The 19,542-nt window shown below is 35.1% G+C and overlaps 2 protein-coding genes across 2 annotated transcripts; one reads left to right on the plus strand and one right to left on the minus strand.

Annotated features, from left to right (window-relative positions):
- The first annotated feature begins 3,492 nt into the window (after positions 1–3,492).
- On the plus strand, positions 3,493–4,174 carry LOC128868627 (uncharacterized). The gene is made up of 2 exons (XM_054110925.1): positions 3,493–3,613; positions 3,792–4,174. Exons 1-2 carry the CDS (start codon positions 3,560–3,562, stop codon positions 4,074–4,076), a joined length of 339 nt encoding a protein of 112 aa, XP_053966900.1. The 5' UTR covers positions 3,493–3,559; the 3' UTR covers positions 4,077–4,174.
- A 12,880-nt stretch (positions 4,175–17,054) lies between these two features.
- On the minus strand, positions 17,055–17,720 carry LOC128868452 (uncharacterized). Its single transcript, XM_054110553.1, has 2 exons — positions 17,648–17,720; positions 17,055–17,469 (listed from the first exon to the last, which is right to left on the minus strand). Exons 1-2 carry the CDS (start codon positions 17,699–17,701, stop codon positions 17,140–17,142), a joined length of 384 nt encoding a protein of 127 aa, XP_053966528.1. The 5' UTR covers positions 17,702–17,720; the 3' UTR covers positions 17,055–17,139.
- Between the last annotated feature and the right edge of the window lie 1,822 nt (positions 17,721–19,542).

The following is a 19,542-nucleotide window of genomic DNA, read 5'->3' on the forward strand; positions in this document are numbered from 1 at the left end:
TGGAATGGTATATCGTCCCCTTAGTATAACAATAGCCTATGTCAAAATTTTGTCAAATTCTAGTTCCACAAAGTGGGTCAAAACGTCAGTCAGAAAATAATAAATATTTACAGACATAACGAGATTTGAGTGAGAGCTACTTTCGACAAAAAGTTTGAAATTCATTTTCTCAAAACATCAAAAAATTTATAGGCTATTTTAATACTAAGGGGACGATATAACCAAATGCAAGACAGGCTGTGAAGATCCTTTTCAGGGCCTCAATCAGCCTGTCTTCTCCTTTTTTAAGCATTGCCGGTTATATTCCGTCAGGTTCAGGGGACCTAAAGTTCTCAAAGGAAGACAAGGAAAACCTTATTGATTCCCTTGTCACTATCCGACTACCAATATACCTGCTGTACCTAGAGGTTCCACCGTTGCTACCGTTATTGTTCATGCCACTCTCTACTTCAGAGAGAGGAGTACATCTTTAGTTAAATTCGATCGTTTACGGGCGGCTGTCGGTGTTTTAATGACAGTTCGATCAAACAACGTATGTTCAGCTTTCGTTCACATATCTCATAGTGTGAAATATGCACTTTTCGGTAGCGAGTGGTACGTTCACTGGTGTGACGAGATCCCAGCATGATGCAAAGGGTTAAGGCCACTGATATCAATATCTTCGCCATAAGCCAGCAATTGTACGTTTTTATAAAAAGGAAAATGGTACCCAAGCGTATGAATTTTGTTACTCGAACAATTTTGCTAACATCAAGAAATAAGCAGCTGTTAACTCAAGCTGATTGAGGATTTACATAACAAAAGAAGAAAACTGAATGATCAATTCATGTGACAGAATGGATCGTTGCAATAACTCACCAAAAATGATTCGAAATCAGATGAACGCTTTGCGAGTATTTTAACTGCAAACAAAAAAATTACACTCTTAACACAGAGAACGTTAAATATAGAGAATTCTCACGAGCTACGAATAGTGTGAATTGTCAAAAATGAAGTCTAACCGCCGCCGGGGTGTGGTGAAATTTTTAACAGAGATGTTTTACAGCGATTTCTCCTTTAGCATATTGGCATTGCACAGTTTTTGGCCTCTGTAGGAAATCAAATTGACGAATAGCCGACGGCATTTTGCAAAGTATTTGCTTGTGCATTTTTATGTTCACTTGATAAACGAAAATTTTTTCAATTTGTATTTTCAGACAGAGGTGATGTAGAAAAAATGATTGAATATTTATTATATGCGCCAACATTTCAAATCAAAGTAACTTTAATATTTTGATTTAATTTAAAAAAATACATTATAAAACGACCTCTCACATTTTGGTATGTGCGTTTTAGTAAATTTAAAACTAAACAAATTTGATGAAAATTTTTACTAATTTTTTGAGTCGAAATTAATTCATAGCATACAAGTGTTTTGGTATATCGACATATGTATTTACATTTGAATATGCATTTATTTGTTCCTTTGGCAAACCAAATTGTTTTCAATTTACATTTTTTTACAGGGAATAATAATATACATACATTTGTATGTATGCATTTTCTAGATAGTATGAAACTTTAAAATAAATAAAGGAAAACTTTAATGAAACGTATTTGCATATATGGGACAACTAAGTTCAATTGCATCTTTATTAAATATAGTGTTGCACGCATATGTGTGCACAGAAGCAACATGACCTACATACCTCACGAGCATCGCTTTATATTTCATGTAAATAACCTAATGATCAAATTCCTGCCTCACAAATGCTAAAACAAATTTCTTTTGAATATTCATGTACATATTTGTATGTGCGTATGTGCACTTGGTGCCCATATCCCTTCAAACAAATCAAAAAATTCTGTATACAAAACGCTTCATTACCAGGCACACAGGAAGATGGCATATGCAAATATAAATGTGTGAATTGAATTCAAGCAAAACAATGCTTATTAATATACACATATGCATGTGCATACAACCGCACACACAGGGCACTCACTTTATTCCTCAAAATGCGTATGTCGTTCAAAGCTAAAATTCTATGCCTAGCGACTACAAGAACAAAATGCAGTCATAGACGCAGGCGTAGCGGCCATCATTCTAGTTGCCATAGCGCTGAACAGTCGCGGCGGCGCCGAACAGCTTCAACTATTGTACTGTGCAACAAAAACTCATCATCAAAAAATTCATTGATAAATTCGAGCTCATAGTTCTAAGAGCAAGTACTTTCATTCATAAAACGAGCCGCCCATATGCCAATTTTCTCGACAATTCGAAAATAGTCAATATTGGAATATTTCGCGTAGAATTATTTGCCAATATTTGATAAATCTTCAATTTTTGTCAAGTCGAGTGCCCGCGGCATCCTACATATGTATGCATCAATATATGTATGTAAATATGTCTTTCTAAATGCTCGACAGCCGCAACTGCTGCGCGTCAAGTGCGCGCATGAGCATACAGTAAGTTGCAGAAAAAACAAGCAGCTTAAAAAAAAGGTCTGATTCGAACATTTTAATGCTAAGAAACAATTATTTTATGTTAACTGATAGTAGGCAAATAGATAATTAGTAGATTACTTTACGTATGTAATTGAATTGATAAAAAGTGCACAAAACCTATGCATATATCTGCAAAGTTAGAAACTTACTCTGAAATCAGAGCATTTGTAGGTGCCTGTAAACATGTCAAGGTTACTGTACATACAATGCTGTGCCTATGAATGTGCGCTGCGCCTTTGAATGCGCGCTGGATTTCTTGAGAAGTTGTACCGTTTTATTTTGAGCTGTGGCTGGTGAGCATACATACACACAGCATATACATATGCGCAAATGTATATAAATTCACAAATTTACATTTGCTTATGCCATCTTCCTGTGCGCCTGGTAATGAAGCGTTTTCTATAGAGGATTTTGATTCAGTTGAAGGGAATTCAACAAAGTTTTACAGACACCAGACAGACAGACATACATAACATATGTATATAATTTTGAATGATTTGGAAAATTCAAATATATAGGTCATATCAAAAAGCTACCTAACATTCTATGCTTCTAATCACCAACAAATCCTTATCGACTGCTGCTAAATTTATAGAATTCAGCCCCTTACTGTTAACTTTGGTGAAAAATCTGGCTGTGGTGTATCTCGTGCGCAAAATGAGTACCCCTGAAAATTCCATACGTTCCTGTCATTGAGACTTCTCTATACATTAACGTGCTCTGCTTAACATATATAAGGGGAATACAAAATTTGTCTTTATTTATCCTTTTGCTATTGAGTTTCACTGTTAAAACGCATTTTTAACCTAAACGAAATAAAAAAGCATTTCCGACAATCAATTTCATTGGCAATTAGTTTTTAAAATGGATTAATAAAAGTTCCAAATGTATTTTTTTTTTTAAGTAGATACATTTTATCTCTATTCCGTTACAGATATCTGATTATGAAAGTGATTGATGAACGGCGCCTTTTGCCACTATCTACATATTTATCAAAATTATTGCGTATAAAAGCGCTCACCAGACAGAGCAGAACCATTAGTTCAACTACAACTGTTTTAAGAGTATCAACATGAAAATCGCTTTGAGTTTGTTCTGTGTGCTGGCGCTCTTCGGTGCTATTCAGGTAAATAAACCACAAACTATCTACAAATTTAAGAGTACTTCCAAGTGCGGTAAGCGCTGCCTATAATCCATATAACTTTTTGTAACCAATTTGCAAACTGCAAATTCACCTACCTCTATTATTATTAATTGTAAATTTCTACACTATTATTAAATAAATATGTTTTCTGCTCCTACAGGCAGAAATGATCCGACTTCCCCATTTAATGTTTACCCTTCCTAATGCAACCACTTCGGAAGCGGTTAACAATACGGGCGCGAAATCTTTGTGCCTGCAAACTTATCTGCCTTTACTTTCAGACTACTCCGCGCTCTTTACGGCTACTTCTCGTCAGTTAGTCAATTGCCTCAGTGATGGACATGAACAAACCCAGTGCGTACAAAAATATCAACCTATATTTGCAAACATCGAAGCCAATTCCACAGCTATTTCTCAAAAAATTGCTGAATGCTTGAAGGCTTGAATGCTCGAAGATTCCACATCTACTTCCAGTTCTAATGCAGCTGTAAAGTCTAATTGATTGAAAATATTAAAATTTATTGTATGCTTAAAAGTCATTAAAATCCAATGAATAAAAACAGTAATTTTTTGTAAGAAATTATTAAAATATTTTTTAATTTTTTTTCGTACTTTACGGTAAACATTTTTTTATAAAATTAAAACAAAAACTCAAAAATATAAAAATATCCATACAAGATTCCAAATGAAATTGTTGTTTTTTTTTTTTTTTGGAAAAATCTTTTCCAACAACAAAAAATAAAGTTTCAGCATTTCCCTTTTTATAATAGTTTCACTATATCTCGGCAATCACTCCCTCTTTTGCACAATTTATGCTACTCTATGGTAGAGTATCTTCACCAAATTTCTTCAAAATCGAAGCGAAAAAATTTTTATGCGGGCACACTTGACATGTTTTGCCCCATTTATATACATTTTTGATTAACTGTCAATAACTTTTTTCGACAATTTAAATCTTTTTTGTTATTTTTGAACTTGACCAAGCGAGATTAACTACAAGTCCTCGTATTTTTGTTTTTAGTTCTTGTAATCAATCAATCGTGCGCTGATAAACGGTGGAACTTAAAACGAATTAACTGTAGGCACACGCGCTGAGTTTTCGAGTGAACAATAAACGATAAAAAACCTCGCATTACTCAATTCTTACATAAATAAAAAAAGAAAGTGAAGCTCAGCGTAAAAATACAGGGTGATCCATTTATTTTAAATTTAATTTAATTATCTAAATATTTTTTTGTGGGGAAGAAAGCACCCTGACACTAAACATGGAACGCTGTCATGTGATTTCCACAGCGGATTTTGCCAGTTGCCTATTTTTTCAATCCAATTTTTCCGTACATATTGACGTATTTTGGCACTGATCTCACTTATGGTAACTCCGAATTTTTGTTTTAACTTTTCATTCATCTTTGGATTAGGATACCAAAAAATAGTATTCTTAAAATTGAATCATAGATTCCAGGCGACCAATTGACATCATCGCTTCAGGTGATAATTTCATTTTCGATTTTAGTGTTTTCGAATTTTTTCTATAGAAAAGTGACCCGTTTTGTAATTCTCTGATCATAAAGCGAATTTAAAAAGACTTCAGAGGTGTTATTTTCGCTATCAAAATCAAAAAAATCGATGGTTTAAATTTGTAAGTCCAGATAGCTCCCCCTGTACTACATTAAAAATTCTCACGAGTTATCAATTTATAATAACAAACAATTTCGCAGTTGCTTATGTCTTTAATGAAATACATTTATATTTATATACATGTCGATATGCAATTATACTTGATTTGATTTGACAACCGTTCGACAAATTAGCAGATCGTCTGTAATAAAAGGGATAAAAACTTCGTTCATGAAACAAAGCACTACATTTGAGAATTAAAAATTACTATTTATTCAAGGTTTGAATCTTCGGTGGTGATGTTAGTCCAGGAGCCAGTGGTCGATTTTGGACTGCGTTTTTATACCGTTAAATTCTTGACTATACTTGTGATTAAGCTTTCATGAATAACGAATGTGAACATCAGCTGGCGCACCCGCGGTGGGTGTGATTGTGGGAGGGTACAAAACATGTCGAAAAAAAATGTCTATCAACTCATTTAATACCGGCTGAAATTTTTTTTGTGTATTGCTGACATTTAGTATAATAAAAAAATATAGTCAGCTGCGCCGTAGAGTGGGGAAAATACGTCAGCTGAACAGGCGAACTTGTAAAATAAATTAAAAAGTAAAACTACTTTATGCTGATTGAAGTTTTGACGTGATAACGTCTTATAATTCAATTTAGCCGGCTGCACGCACGAAAAAATGTGTCGTTACCTTGCTCAATCGTCGTTACCTTGCATGAACTGCAAGCGAAAGCGCGGAACGAACGGCAAAGAGCACAATCGGCCCCCGCATTCGGCAACGTTCGACATCTGCACACCTACTTGAGTGAGCATATATATGTATGTATATGCGCATATGTACATACATAAATTCACATATTTGTATTTGCATATGCCTTCTTCCTGTGTGCATGTTAATGAACCATTTCTCTGTTGAGAATAGGACGATGAGAGGAAAAGTAGGAAATATGAAAGGGAGTGTTTCGAGTGTAAAGTGTCTTGAAAAAGTCAAATCGATGATGGTGCCTCTTTGTGTTGTTGACATATTAACGTCTGATGCACAATCGAAATTGAACATATCTTTCATGAATTTGATAAATGTTTCGTAATTTTTCACGTTTGTGTTAATGTAACTTGACCTATTCCATTGCGATTCCATTTACCTTTTTCTCTATATCCATACAAAATATCTATCAAACAAATAAAATTAAAATTTGAAAATTGCAACCATTACATTATCATTACAATTTTAAGAAAAATAAGACTCAATTCAAGAAAATTAGTAATCGACTATATCATGTCTATGTTATCTCAATCGATTTTCAGGTGTACATGTGTAACAAATTCACAATGAATAGGGAGTAACGGCGATTTCGAGGTAAAAATTGTATTTTAGGCGAACTTTATTTAAGTTTTCGCCTTTATGCCCATTCTGTGCTAAACTATTGGATTCTTACATTTGGGTAGGCAAGATGGGGAAAAATTAATCATCCTATCGGAAGATATATAATTTTTACTAATGGCGTCATACGCCAATCATATTTGACAATTTTGAACTACACAGTTCCAGTGTAAAAGCAGACAAGCAATGGAGTGTGTAAAGATCAAAATAAATAGTTCCATGACTGAAAATTAAGTTTTGTTTTTTTCATAATGAAACTGCAAAATTTAGTTTTATTTCTCACATTTTGCCTTTGACGTTGCAAGTTTTTAAGAGTAAAACTGAATAAGGAAACTTGGTGATTTAGAAGAACTTATGGTGAAATATGATTCTGAAAGGAAAAGTGTGCGTCAAGTCACGAAAGTTTGGAAAAAACCTAATTTAACAGTAGTAATTACATATATTGAAAAGATGTAATGAAACCCATTATTTTTTTAGAAAAAGTGGTACTGGAAGAATTTCCAACATTAACTCAACAGTAACCAATAGAAGGATTATACGTTGAATAAAAGGGAACCCGAAAATTTCTGCAATAAACATTGCTAAATTCAAATTGCTAATTCAAAAATTCATCAATTGTGGACGTACACCCACAAACTAACAGAACTTTTCCGCACTGTAACGAATACAGAGAGCCCACTCTAAGAAAAAAGCTCCTTATTTCAAATATTAATGCGAGTAAAATGTTGAACTACGCTTAAGAATGCGCAAACCGAATGTTATTTAAAGCCACACTCTTTTCCCCGAAGAGTCGAAATTCAACTGATTGCGGTCGGATGGCCGCAGTTTTGTTTAGAGAAAGGAAGGTACAGCGCTCAATCCGTCTAAGGTATTGCGAAACATGGAGCACGTAATGATTTGGGGAGGAATGACAAAAAATGGAGTGGGCTCGTTTTGTTTTATTGCAAGTGCTAAGACAAAAATGAGTTATCTAGAAATATTAAAGCAGTATATTCCCAAAACTGTCAAAAAATTACAGTTACTAGCAACCTAAAATCAGCTATTGAAGAGATGTGGAAAAATATTCTAAGAGACCAAAACTCTAGTAGAATCTATGCAACGATATCTACAAGCAGTTATTAGTGCTCGGGTATTTTTTTTTTGTCGGGACAACTAGCAAGTGCAGCACATTAATTAAGTCCATTGCACTACACTTGGATTCCCTTTTAATTTTCTTTAAATCTACCCGATCTCCGAAGAAATCTGACTAGATCTTGTGGTGACAAGGAGCCAAGGTGGTCGCTTCTTAACACATCAGTGCCAAAGACCTCAAACCTGATTCGAGCAAAGGCGGAGCAGACGCACAGAAAGTGGTCTGTCCTCTCATCCTCCTCTTCACAAGCTAGGTAGAGTACACTGTCTGAGATGCCCACCCTTTCCATGTGCTTCGCCCACAGAAAGTGGCCCGTCATCAGTTCAACCAGCCGTCTGCACTCCCCTCTGCTTAATGACAGAATGGTTTGCGACAGTCAATCGGACATGACAGGTATCATCAGTTTAGTCTATCGGGTATACTGCGCAAAATATTAATAGGACTATGAATAAGTTCGTTACGGTTTTACAACAGATGGCGTAACTTGATTATTATTCCATCGATCCACATTTCCAAACATTCATTGGAGAGCTACTGTCGTAAGGCACAAACGTCAGTATAAGTTTTTTATTTGAAGCGTAAACAACAATATTTTTACCACACTTGAAAATGTCGAATTTCGTGCCAAATAATGTGTTTTTGCGGGGAATTCTTCTTCATTATTTTAATATGAAGAAAAAAGCAGCCGAAAGTCATCGTATCTTGGTGGAAGTTTATGGTGAGCATGCTCTATCTGAGCGAACGTGCCAGAAGTGGTTTGCACGCTTTAAAAGTGGTGATTTTGGCTTGGAAGACGAAGAACGCGAGGGTGCGCCGCCAAAGTTCATGGATACCGAATTGGAGGAATTGCTCGATCAAGATCCGGCTCAAACGCAAGAAGAGGTTGCAAAAACTTTGGGAGTTGATCAATCAACCATTTCCAAACGTTTAAAAGCCATGGGAATGATCCGAAAGGTAGGCCATTGGGTGCCGTATGAATTGAAGCCAAGAGACGTTGAACGTCGTTTTATGGCATGCGAACAACTGCTTCAACGGCACAAAAGAAAGGGTTTTTTGCATCGAATTGTGACTGGCGATGAAAAGTGGGTCCATTACGACAATCCAAAACGTCGGGCAACGTATGGATACCCTGGCCATGCTTCAACATCGACGTCGGCGCAGAATATTCATGGCCTGAAGGTTATGCTGTGTATCTGGTGGGACCAGCTGGGTGTTGTGTATTATGAGCTACTGAAACCGAATGAAACGATTACGGGGGATGTCTACCGACGACAATTGATGCGTTTGAGCCGAGCACTGCGAGAAAAACGGCCGCAATACGCCGATAGACACGACAAAGTTATTTTGCAACATGACAATGCTCGGCCACATGTTGCACAAGTGGTCAAAACATACTTAGAAACGCTGAAATGGGATGTCCTACCCCACCCGCCGTATAGTCCAGACCTTGCGCCATCCGATTACTATCTCTTCCGATCGATGCAACATGGCCTGGCTGACCAGCACTTCCGTAATTACGATGAAGTCAAAAAATGGATCGATTCGTGGATTGCGGCAAAACCGACCGAATTTTTCACAAAGGGAATCCGTGAATTGCCAGAAAGATGGGAAAAAGTAGTAGTAAGCGATGGACAATATTTTGAATATTAAATTTGTAACCATTTTACGTCAATAAAGTTTCAAATTTCGAAAAAAAACCGCACGAACTTATTCATAGTCCATTAGATCATCAATTTTCCTTCATTTTCATATTTTCATTAGTGTCCCACTTTATGTTTGAGTTTTAAAATTAAGTCATTTTTTTTTGTTTATTATAAAACTTCTAAATAATCTAAATACTCTATAATTTTCGTTTTTTTTTTATAATAAAAGCACTGAGTTGAGCAATTTATATTAGCCTTTACTGTTTGAAAATTGATGGAAACATTCTCAAGTAATAAAGGATTGAAGTTAGAACAAACAAGTGGCCCAGTTTATTTTTGGTTCGCTGTACGTAATATTAAGAAATATTCTAATCAAAATAATCCAATACTCTAAGAGCAAGATATAGAAATCTACCTCACTTTAGACTATTCGTTCACGATAAATGATAAATCTCTATTTATCAATCATATGTACATATGTGTAATAACTTCTATTAACGAAAGTTTTGTTGTATCCGTGCGTCCTTTAAATAAATATATCCGCCATGTCACTCACTCCACCTTAAGGTCCAGTTAGAGGTATTATAACGATAGCGACACAAATATGCTTATCGAACCATCCTATGGAGAACACTATTATCGATTAGAGTTAACGTGCCATAATAATGTCGTAGTCATAAGGGGAACCCGTACAAAATAATTGCATGTTGGTTTTCGCCGTAACCATAACCAGCTGATTGTTGATTACCGCATTATGGGATATAAATCCATTATATTAATGAATAAATAACTAATTTCCGCGTCACTGCTCCTGTTGTTATCTTTTCTTTCGTTTCTGCACTTTCGATATGAACAAATAAATGATAATATATGTAAATATCAGCTGTTTATGGCTATGGCACCAATAATAGATGAGAGTAAATGCCGTTGCGGTTAAGACAACGGAGCGTTGTGGTGTGGCTCAACTAATTTCACATTTATTTAGAAAAAGTATTACATATTTATATTTACGAGTGTTGTATCTAAGAAATCATAAATACCAATTTCAATCATTATTTTTGACTAATAATTTAAAAAGTACAAGAATCTCTACGAACATTTCCCCTAAGTGCTAAATGCGAAATATTCAAGCATAAATTCTGCATTCCTTCCACAAATACCCTACGTAAATAAATTATCAAAAACAAATGCAACCTCCGATGTGGTTTCTCATGTTTCACGCTTCGCGGTTCGCTGCGCTCATAGCAATGCAGCAGTTACATGCAGCAGGTAAGCAACGTTGAGCAAACAAAAGTGAACGGCAAACATAAAACATAAAACCAGCGTGTATTTATTTGTATTTATAAGCACGTAAGTACGTAAGTAAACAAATACACTCGGCGACGTTATCAGCGCCATATAAAAAAAAGCAGTTTTTGTTCTACGAGCGGTCATACATCACATTTTGTTTTAATATTTGAGCATTTTTTTTTAATTTTTCTAAGTTCGTTTGTTAAAGGCCAACCTGAATAAGACTGAAGAAGCTATAGATAATAATTCAAGTGTGGCACATGCGAAAGGGAGCAAGTCGAGAATTTCAAACAAAATTTAGTTTTACAGCTCTTTCCTTACTCGCTTTTTTTATTGTTTGCACTATGCGCTCCTCTGTTGTTTCTAAAAATATTAAAATTTTCAATTAAGCGAACATAAAAAAATTTTTTTTTTGTGAAGAAAAAAATAATTTTTTGTAATTAATTTTTGTGGAAAAAAAAATAATTTTTTGGAGAAAAATTTTTAGAAAAATTTTTAGAAAAATTCAGATTTGTTTCATTTATTTGTGGAGAATTTTTTTTTTTGTTTTGGGAAAAATTCAGATCTGTTTCATTCATCTATACTATTTCATTCATCTATACTAATATTATAAAGAGGAAAACTTTGTTTGTTTGTTTGTTTGTAACGAATAGGCTCAAAAACTACTGGACCGATTTTAAAAATTCTTTCACCATTCGAAAACTACATTATCCAAGAGTAACATGGATTACATTTTATTTTGGAAAAAAATAGGGTTCCGTAAGATATTTGGATTTTTCGGACACAAACTGAAAAAAATCTTACATATAAAATAAAGTCAACTTTTTGTGTGTGTTCGCTAACCGGCCGTGTCTGTACCGAATTAAACCAAACTTACACACATTGTTAAGAAGGTATTGAAGATGGTTTCCGTATAGTTTGGATACCTATTGGTGGATAGGGCTCGAGATATAGGTCAAAACGTGGACCCGGGTAACCTTTGGTTGTGTATGTACAATATGGGTATCAAATGAAAGCTGTTGATAAGTGCTTTAATACGGGGTAATTTTCATACCTATTGATGACTAGGGTCTCGAAATATATGCCAAAACGTGGACCCGCCGTGTCTTTGCACCGAATTAAACCAAACTTACACACATTGTTAAGTAAGTATTGAAAATGGGTTTCGTAAGGTTTGATTGTAATTCGGAGCAGTGGCAACGGGTACAGCGTTCTTTTGAGCCAGCCATAATGTCGCTTACTTGTTTAACGCTTGGGGCGGAACTGAACTGTCAAATTGACAGTGTGAGTTACAATGTGTCAATATTTCTTTCTGATTTGGATGCCATAAGGGAAAAACGTAAGTGCAACATGTAAAAATTGTTTGTGAATTTTTTTGGAGTGGATTTTGGAACAGTGAATAATTTCTTACGAAATTTGAGAATTTAATGTGAAATCCGAATGAAATTATGTGTTCGTGGAAAAAACAATTTTTTTCGTTTTTTTTTTTTTTGAAAAATATAAATGGATAATGGTTAGAAAAGCTCCAATGCTTAATAAAACATATAAATTGAAACGAAAAATTCATGGATGATCAGGAAAAAAGACGATTGTTTATTCATATGCGTTGATTTGAAATTTAAAAACAATCTTCTTTTTTCTTGATTTTCAATTTATATTTTACATTTACTCAAAAACAATTAGAAAAACAAAAAGTATTGTTTATGCCAAAGCGCTTGAATAAAGAATAAAGAAATAAATAATATGAAAACCATATATTTTCTGTTCTAAACCATATATATTCTATTTTAGTGTGCCCAGCGAAGGGGGCCGGGTTTGCTAGTTTGTTATAAATTTGTGGCATTTTTTGTTTTGTTTTATCACGTCCTCAGATTTTCTTCTTATTATTTTTATTATTAGCTGAAATTATGCTCATTAATCCCTTAAAGTTTCGTAGTGGTATGCCGATAATTTTTAGAGTTATATTAAAATACGTATAGCAAATCATTGAAAAATAAAGAAACACTATAACACACAGCCGATAAGACATTCCATTTGCTACTATAAAATAAATTATTGTGGTGGTTACTTTTCTTTGTTTGTCAGATCGAAATACGAAATGTTAAACAAAGTTGATAAACAGATAATTTGTTTCCCTTTTTTTCTATTTCTGACACTCTCCTCAAATTTTAAGTTATATACTTGCCTTAACCACCATTCTTCCATACACACTCTGTTGCAAAATTATAAGCATACCCTGATTTTTTAATAAAAATACAGCATAATGTTTCAAACTTTGTACAAAATTTTTTAAATTTGTTTCCAAATTTAATCAAAACTCTCAACTTTTTAATCAGAATTTTTCTGGGTAATCGCTTTGATTTTTAACATTTTTTGCGCTGAGATGCTACGCCCTTTTTTCGATACAAAGACCACGCTGGGGGTGAAATATGTCTGTGAAAATTAAAATGAAAACTTCTTATCACTTAACATTCTCATAGAACGAGAATTGACCATTTAGTTTTTCTTTTGTGATGTGTGAAACATTCTTAGCGATAACTAATTAAATGAAAATGTATCTATACTTTCACTTAAAGGGATATGTAATATGCATTGCATAGGTGAATTGAATACTTTTGACGCATTTCTTGAATTTTTTTTATTATAACAGACTTGTAGCAAATGAGAACTATATATTTTTTACTTTTTTTGATAGCAAATCTATGTGATTTGACTCGACTTTTTATAAAAAACTTCGTTATTACGACTGTCGCCTACCAAACAGAACGAAAGCTTCAATTCTGATAAAATATAGATACGCTAGCAATGTCGCAAAGTGTACGTGCATATATATGTAACTATATACACATTTGTACTACAGTGCTCACACTGCCACAAAAGATTCAAGTAGATTTTAAACTATAAATTTGAGAATTTCAAGCGTAGCCCATGCTGAGAGCTGCTTCTGGTTTTCCTCCACATCCTATCAAACAAACCCAATCTGCCTCTTGCCATTTAAACAACTCCTTTCAAACTAAATAAAAATAAAAGAAAATGATAATAGTTTTTGAAATGCTGCTAATGCAACTCGATGCATAACCCATAACCCATAACCCGAACCCTCTTCAATCCACAACAGAGCAAAACATTTGCTTGCTGGTCAACAGTACAAATTTATCCACATTATGTAGAGGCGAAAGGGTGAGGTTAACCAGACTATAAACATAAATAAATACCAATTGAGGAAAATATGTATCTGGTTATTTGCGCAAGGTATTAAGCTGATCAATAACAATAATAACAACAACGACAACACAACGAATACAACAACAGCGATATAATCTAGAATGAAGGCTAGAACAAACATTGCTTGCATTGTTACGCCAGCTGGGTGGTCCAGATAGGTGGATTTGTGTATTTTAACACTCTCGTTGTAGAACTGCCACACATACACTAACACATACACACCGTACATATTCACACCATTGCAAACAAGTCAACATTTGCTGAATACGAAACGATTGACCGTGCGGAGTGTTGGCAGGGTTGGCTCAAGGAGGCGGACAGCAGCCATAAACGGGTGGCATGGGGAAAGTGTGAAAGACTGGCCTTGCAAACCGGTAAAAATCCGCCTCGTGTTCACTCAATTGAATGTTAGATTTATTTGTGTAATTCATGAGAACAAAAACCGGAAGCAATATTTTGTAGCAAGAAAAGAGAGAAAAAAGCAAGTAAACAAAAAAGATGGCAAGAATAATAAATGTAAAAGTGGAATACGGTCAACGGTACAAAAATAACAACAACACAAGCTGGTGGAATGATTAAACAAATAAATACACAACTAGAAGAGTAGAGGTAGAGTGTGTGAATAGAGAGTAGGACTGTAATGGAGGAGGAAAACGTGACCTGTGCGAAGAATGTTGATGAAAAAAGTGATCCCGCTCTTATCCAAATTGGCCAGTTTATTTGTCTATTTTTTGTAGAGGGATAAAATAGTGAATATAAATATATAAAAGCAAGATTTTAGAAATAATTAAACAAAAAGGGGAATGAAGCAGCTGTGAGATAAAATTAATCGTTCCAAATGTATGTAAATGAAGTGTTATTCCTCCATCTGTTCTGCCATATCATTTTCCTCCATGTTCCTATCTCCTGTAACCCAGATCAGAGAAATGTGAACTGCAAATCCAAGAGAATTTATCTATTCTTTTCGGTATTTGACCAGTTTAGATCTGCATCATGGCGTCGTCTGTGCCTTGATCGCTGCTAGACTATAGAATAAAATGTTAATTTCTGCCTGGCTCCTACGTTCTCCCAGCATTCTGCATACCTGAAATATTGCAGGGACTTTTGACTGAAAAACACTAGCAGTATTTGGTTAATTTAGAAAAAACTCCTGTCCCTACTCCTGATTCCATCTTGGAACCGTCATTGAAGACAGAGGTACTTGTGAAGACAACGGTACAGATTTTCTTCTCTATCTAATCTTGCCTAGTTGGAGAGATTGGCCGGGCGCGGCCCTCAAACTACAGTTTGCAAACTAAGAGAAATGTACAAAACTCAGAGAAATGTGGCGTTACCTGCCTAAAAATGCTACCATGTTTCTTGAGGATTATCTTCACTTTAACGTAAAAATGGATGAGAAGTAAGTACAAAACAAAATTAAGGGCAATACTGCAGCAAGCTCTAAATGTTCCGGTGATGCCAGTACATGCAGTTCCTTATATCTTCCGCAGTTTATTGATATTATAGCCTTCTTGAAGATCTTCCTACCAAACCAGTCACCCGTACGTTGAAATAAGCAAAGCCACTATACATCTCTACATCCAAAGAACTGATATGTGGCTTGCAGGAGTAGAAAGCTATACTGGCCTTCTTTACTCGATTTTCAATGTGTAGCTTCCAATGGAGTTTGGAGTCAAGTATCACTCCAAGATATGTACGTAACTTCCAATGAAAACGAGATAATGTAATTATTTAATCTGGGAAGTCTAAAGTGTGGAGGGTTGTATTTTCTGGTAAATAGTATCAGCTCTATTTAATCAAGCAGCTGGCAACACAGTGACATAACCAAAGACCCTTCCAAGATCTCAGCCATGACTGAGGGAAATGGTCCCCATACCATGCGATCAAATCGTAGACGGTTGCAGTTCGCTTGGGTGCTTTCTCCTTCTAAGAATAATTTCTTTAAACAGGCTCAATATGTAATCCAATAAAACGAGACATCGATTTGAAGCAGTCCGGAATATTTGCGCCAATTATGGAGGAGGTGTCACAGGTGAGTCTGCAGCACGGAAATAGTTTGCCAAGTTCAAAAATGGCGACGTTGACGTCTCGGAGCGGAAAGCTTTTTGAATTCGATGAAGAATCACTTTTAAAGGAGAATGGCCACCAACCCAGTCGAGAATTAGCGGAGTAAATAAATTAAATCATAAAATGAAAAGAAATTGAATGCAAGCGACCCCGGTCTACACATGGCCAGAAGGATTTCGCTACCTTATAAGTTTGTGAACTTGCCCAATCCTCGCTGAGTTGGCGCGATGCCCATCTTTCCAGGAACAGACCGCAGGTAGTCAGGGGGATCTCAATTCTCTTCCTTCGCGGGGAAATCACCTCACATGTCCCTTGTCTGGCCAGCTGATTCACCTCACAGTTTCCTGCAATGTCGCTGTGACCAGCAACCCAGATGAGGCTTATGTCACAGAATTCGGACGCAGTCGAAAGTGAGGTCAAGCATTCCCTGACCAGTTTCGAATGCACCGTCACTAACTCTAAGTAGGAAGAGGCACTGTAAGACGGGACGTCGTCACTAAGCGATTAAAGAGCGAAACGAATAAAGTGACGTTGGACGCTTCCTATTCTATCAGCATTGAAGTTACACAATGGATTTGAGATTACTGAAGCATAACAAAATTTTAAACGAAATAAAAAATTACATAAAGCGACTTTTTGATGAACGGATTGAAGTATTTCACTTAGCGGTTTATATGCATATGTATATAATTGGCGCTTACCCACAGTTCGGGTGCTTGAATCATAGGCCTACAGTTTTAAGCCTACTCCTAATGGCAGATATTTTTAGGAGGAGATTTTTTATGGCAGAAATACAGTCGGAGTTTTGCCGTTGTCTGCCAAGGCGTGACCACGATTAGAAAAATTTTGTTCTTTCATTTTGGTCTATCATACACGAAGATTCGAACTTGTGTGTTTCCAAATGATAGTCACATACTCAACAGCGGCTGCGCTTTAGTAATAAACTAAAACTTATTAACTAAATACCAGTGAAATAAAATGTTGTGATCGTTTTTGGTTAATCACTTCTTATATTTTATTCAATATTATTATTTTTTTTTTAATATTTTTAGCAGCAACAATTACACTTTTTTTGCGTTTCTAATTTTCATAAATTTTAAAATACAAAGTACGAATTTGTTGATAATTTCCTTAAAATCTTACAAATCAATTAGACTTTACTGATGCATCAGAACTGGAAGTAGAAGTGGAATCTGCCTTTAAGCATTCAGCAATTTTTTGAGAAATAACTGTGGAATTTGCTTTGATGTCTGCAAAAATAGGTTGATATTTCTGTGCGCACTGGGTTTGTTCATGTCCATCACTGAGGCAGTTGACTAACTGACGAGAAGTAGCCGTAAAGAGCGCGGAGTTGTCGGAAAGTAAAGGCAGATAAGTTTGCCAGCACAAAGATTTCGCGTCCGTATTGTTAACCGTTTCCGAAGTGGTTGCATTAGGAAGGGTAAACATTAAATGGGGAAGTCGGATCATTTCTGCCTGTAGGAGCAGAAAAAATATTTATTTAATAATAGTGTAGAAATTTACAATTAATAATAATAGAGATAGGTGAATTTGCAGTTTGCATATTGGTTACAAAAAGTTATATGGATTATAGGCAGCGCTTACCGCACTTGGAAGTACTCTTAAATTTGTAGATAGTTTGTGGTTTATTTACCTGAATAGCACCGAAGAGCGCCAGCACACAGAACAAACTCAAAGCGATTTTCATGTTGATACTCTTAAAACAGTTATAGTAGAACTAATGGTTTTGCTCTGTTTGGTGAGTGCTTTTATACCCAATAATTTTGATAAATATGTAGATAGTGGCAAAAGGCGTCGTTCATCAATCTCTTTCGTTATCAGATATCTGTAACGGAGAAGTGATAAAAGGTAACTACTTAACAAAAAATACATTTTAAACTTTTATTAATCCATTTTAAAAACTAATTACCAATAAAATTGATTGTCGGAAATGTTTTTTTTTTTACTTTTCCATAAGACTTTGTTTTTATGAATGAAACTCAGCAGAGAAAAGATACTAGCGTTATTTTATTCATATATTGTATAAGAATGTGGGAGTTTATTTGTAGTTATGTATTTAACTCGGGAGCCGCTCATTCGATTGTGATAAAATTTTGATTAGCTATTGCAAGTGTATCTGGAATCAGTTTCGACAAACTAGGAGATATTGATGTAGATATTCATCCATTCTTTTATAGATCTATAACAGATATGATTATTAATTCTTCTTCTTTATTATTTACATTTGTTTATATTTGTCACATTCCTGTCCACAGGAGAGACGCACCTGTTAAACATTTGCATCTCGACCCAGTCTGATAATTGACTATAGGGAATTATCGGCCTGCGTCGAGTTACACAAGTTTGACAGTTGCGACTCTCCTGTGGACAGCAATGTGACAAATAGCGTTCCAGGTGATTCGTTAACTAAGACAAATTTTTATTTTATATAGAGGACCACTCAGGTACATCAGCGTAGGAGGCTTGGCAAAACATATGGCATTTGGGGCAAAACATGTCAAGTGTGCTCACCTAAAAACTTCATAATTTCCATTCTGTGTGTATTCAAATGTTTATTATGCATACAGTAGCATAAATTTTGAAAAAGGGAGGGAGTATTTGGTAGGTGCCGAAAATTTTGTTTACGCAATAATTTTTCCAAATGAGGTCGTACGTCAATAATGCTTGACACTTGCGAACAGCTGCTGAGTACAATTAGACAGGAGCGCGGAAAGGTCAAAATACCTGTAAAGATTTTCATCTCTCACACTTTACGTATTTAGTAAACAAGTAATTCAAAAACAAAGTTGATGGTTGGAAATCTGATGCGCTCAAAAAGCTTCAGCTTTATGTACCCCCAGTTGCAAAAACAAAAATAAATATATGACAAAAAAAAATTCTTTTTTTTTATAATTTTTACTGTGTATTTTTCATTTAATATTTGTATTTTTCATTAAAAATTTAAAAAAAATCCAACAAACATTTTGGTAAATTTTTTTTTTTTTCAATTTTAAATTATGTATTGTTGATTGATATTTTTTTTTATAATTACACTACGTTAATTAAATGCACGAACCCGTGGCGGGAAAGTGAGTTCTAGAAAAAAATTCGTTCATAAAGTTGTATGTCTCCATAAAACTGTTAGATATAATTTTAAATGAAAATGTGCAAGCTTTCATTTGAGAGTGATAAAAAAAGTCCAAAAATTGTGAAATTAAAAAACCAAAAATTATTTAAAATTAAGATTAATAATACAAAGCTAAGTGGGGTGGTTGTCATAAAGACACACTTAGACCTTTCGCAGGCCCATTGTTATACCACTGGAGCTTATCCTTACTCTACGTGTTCCTTTTCAAGCCATCCGGTAGCTTTAATAAACGAGCAGAGCTTCGTTAGTTTTAGATGGGCTATGTCCGCTACATCGGTAAGAAATGCTGTATCAAGAGTGCACAGCCTTCTCATAGGTAGCTTTCTCACTCACATAGAAGGTGTCTGACTGTTTTCTCTTCTTCTGTATTAAGACAGCTTCTACACAAATCGAAGTACGGG

Source organism: Anastrepha ludens, chromosome 6, assembly GCF_028408465.1.
Source record: "Anastrepha ludens isolate Willacy chromosome 6, idAnaLude1.1, whole genome shotgun sequence".
In the NCBI taxonomy this organism is placed as follows: Eukaryota; Metazoa; Arthropoda; class Insecta; order Diptera; family Tephritidae; genus Anastrepha; species Anastrepha ludens.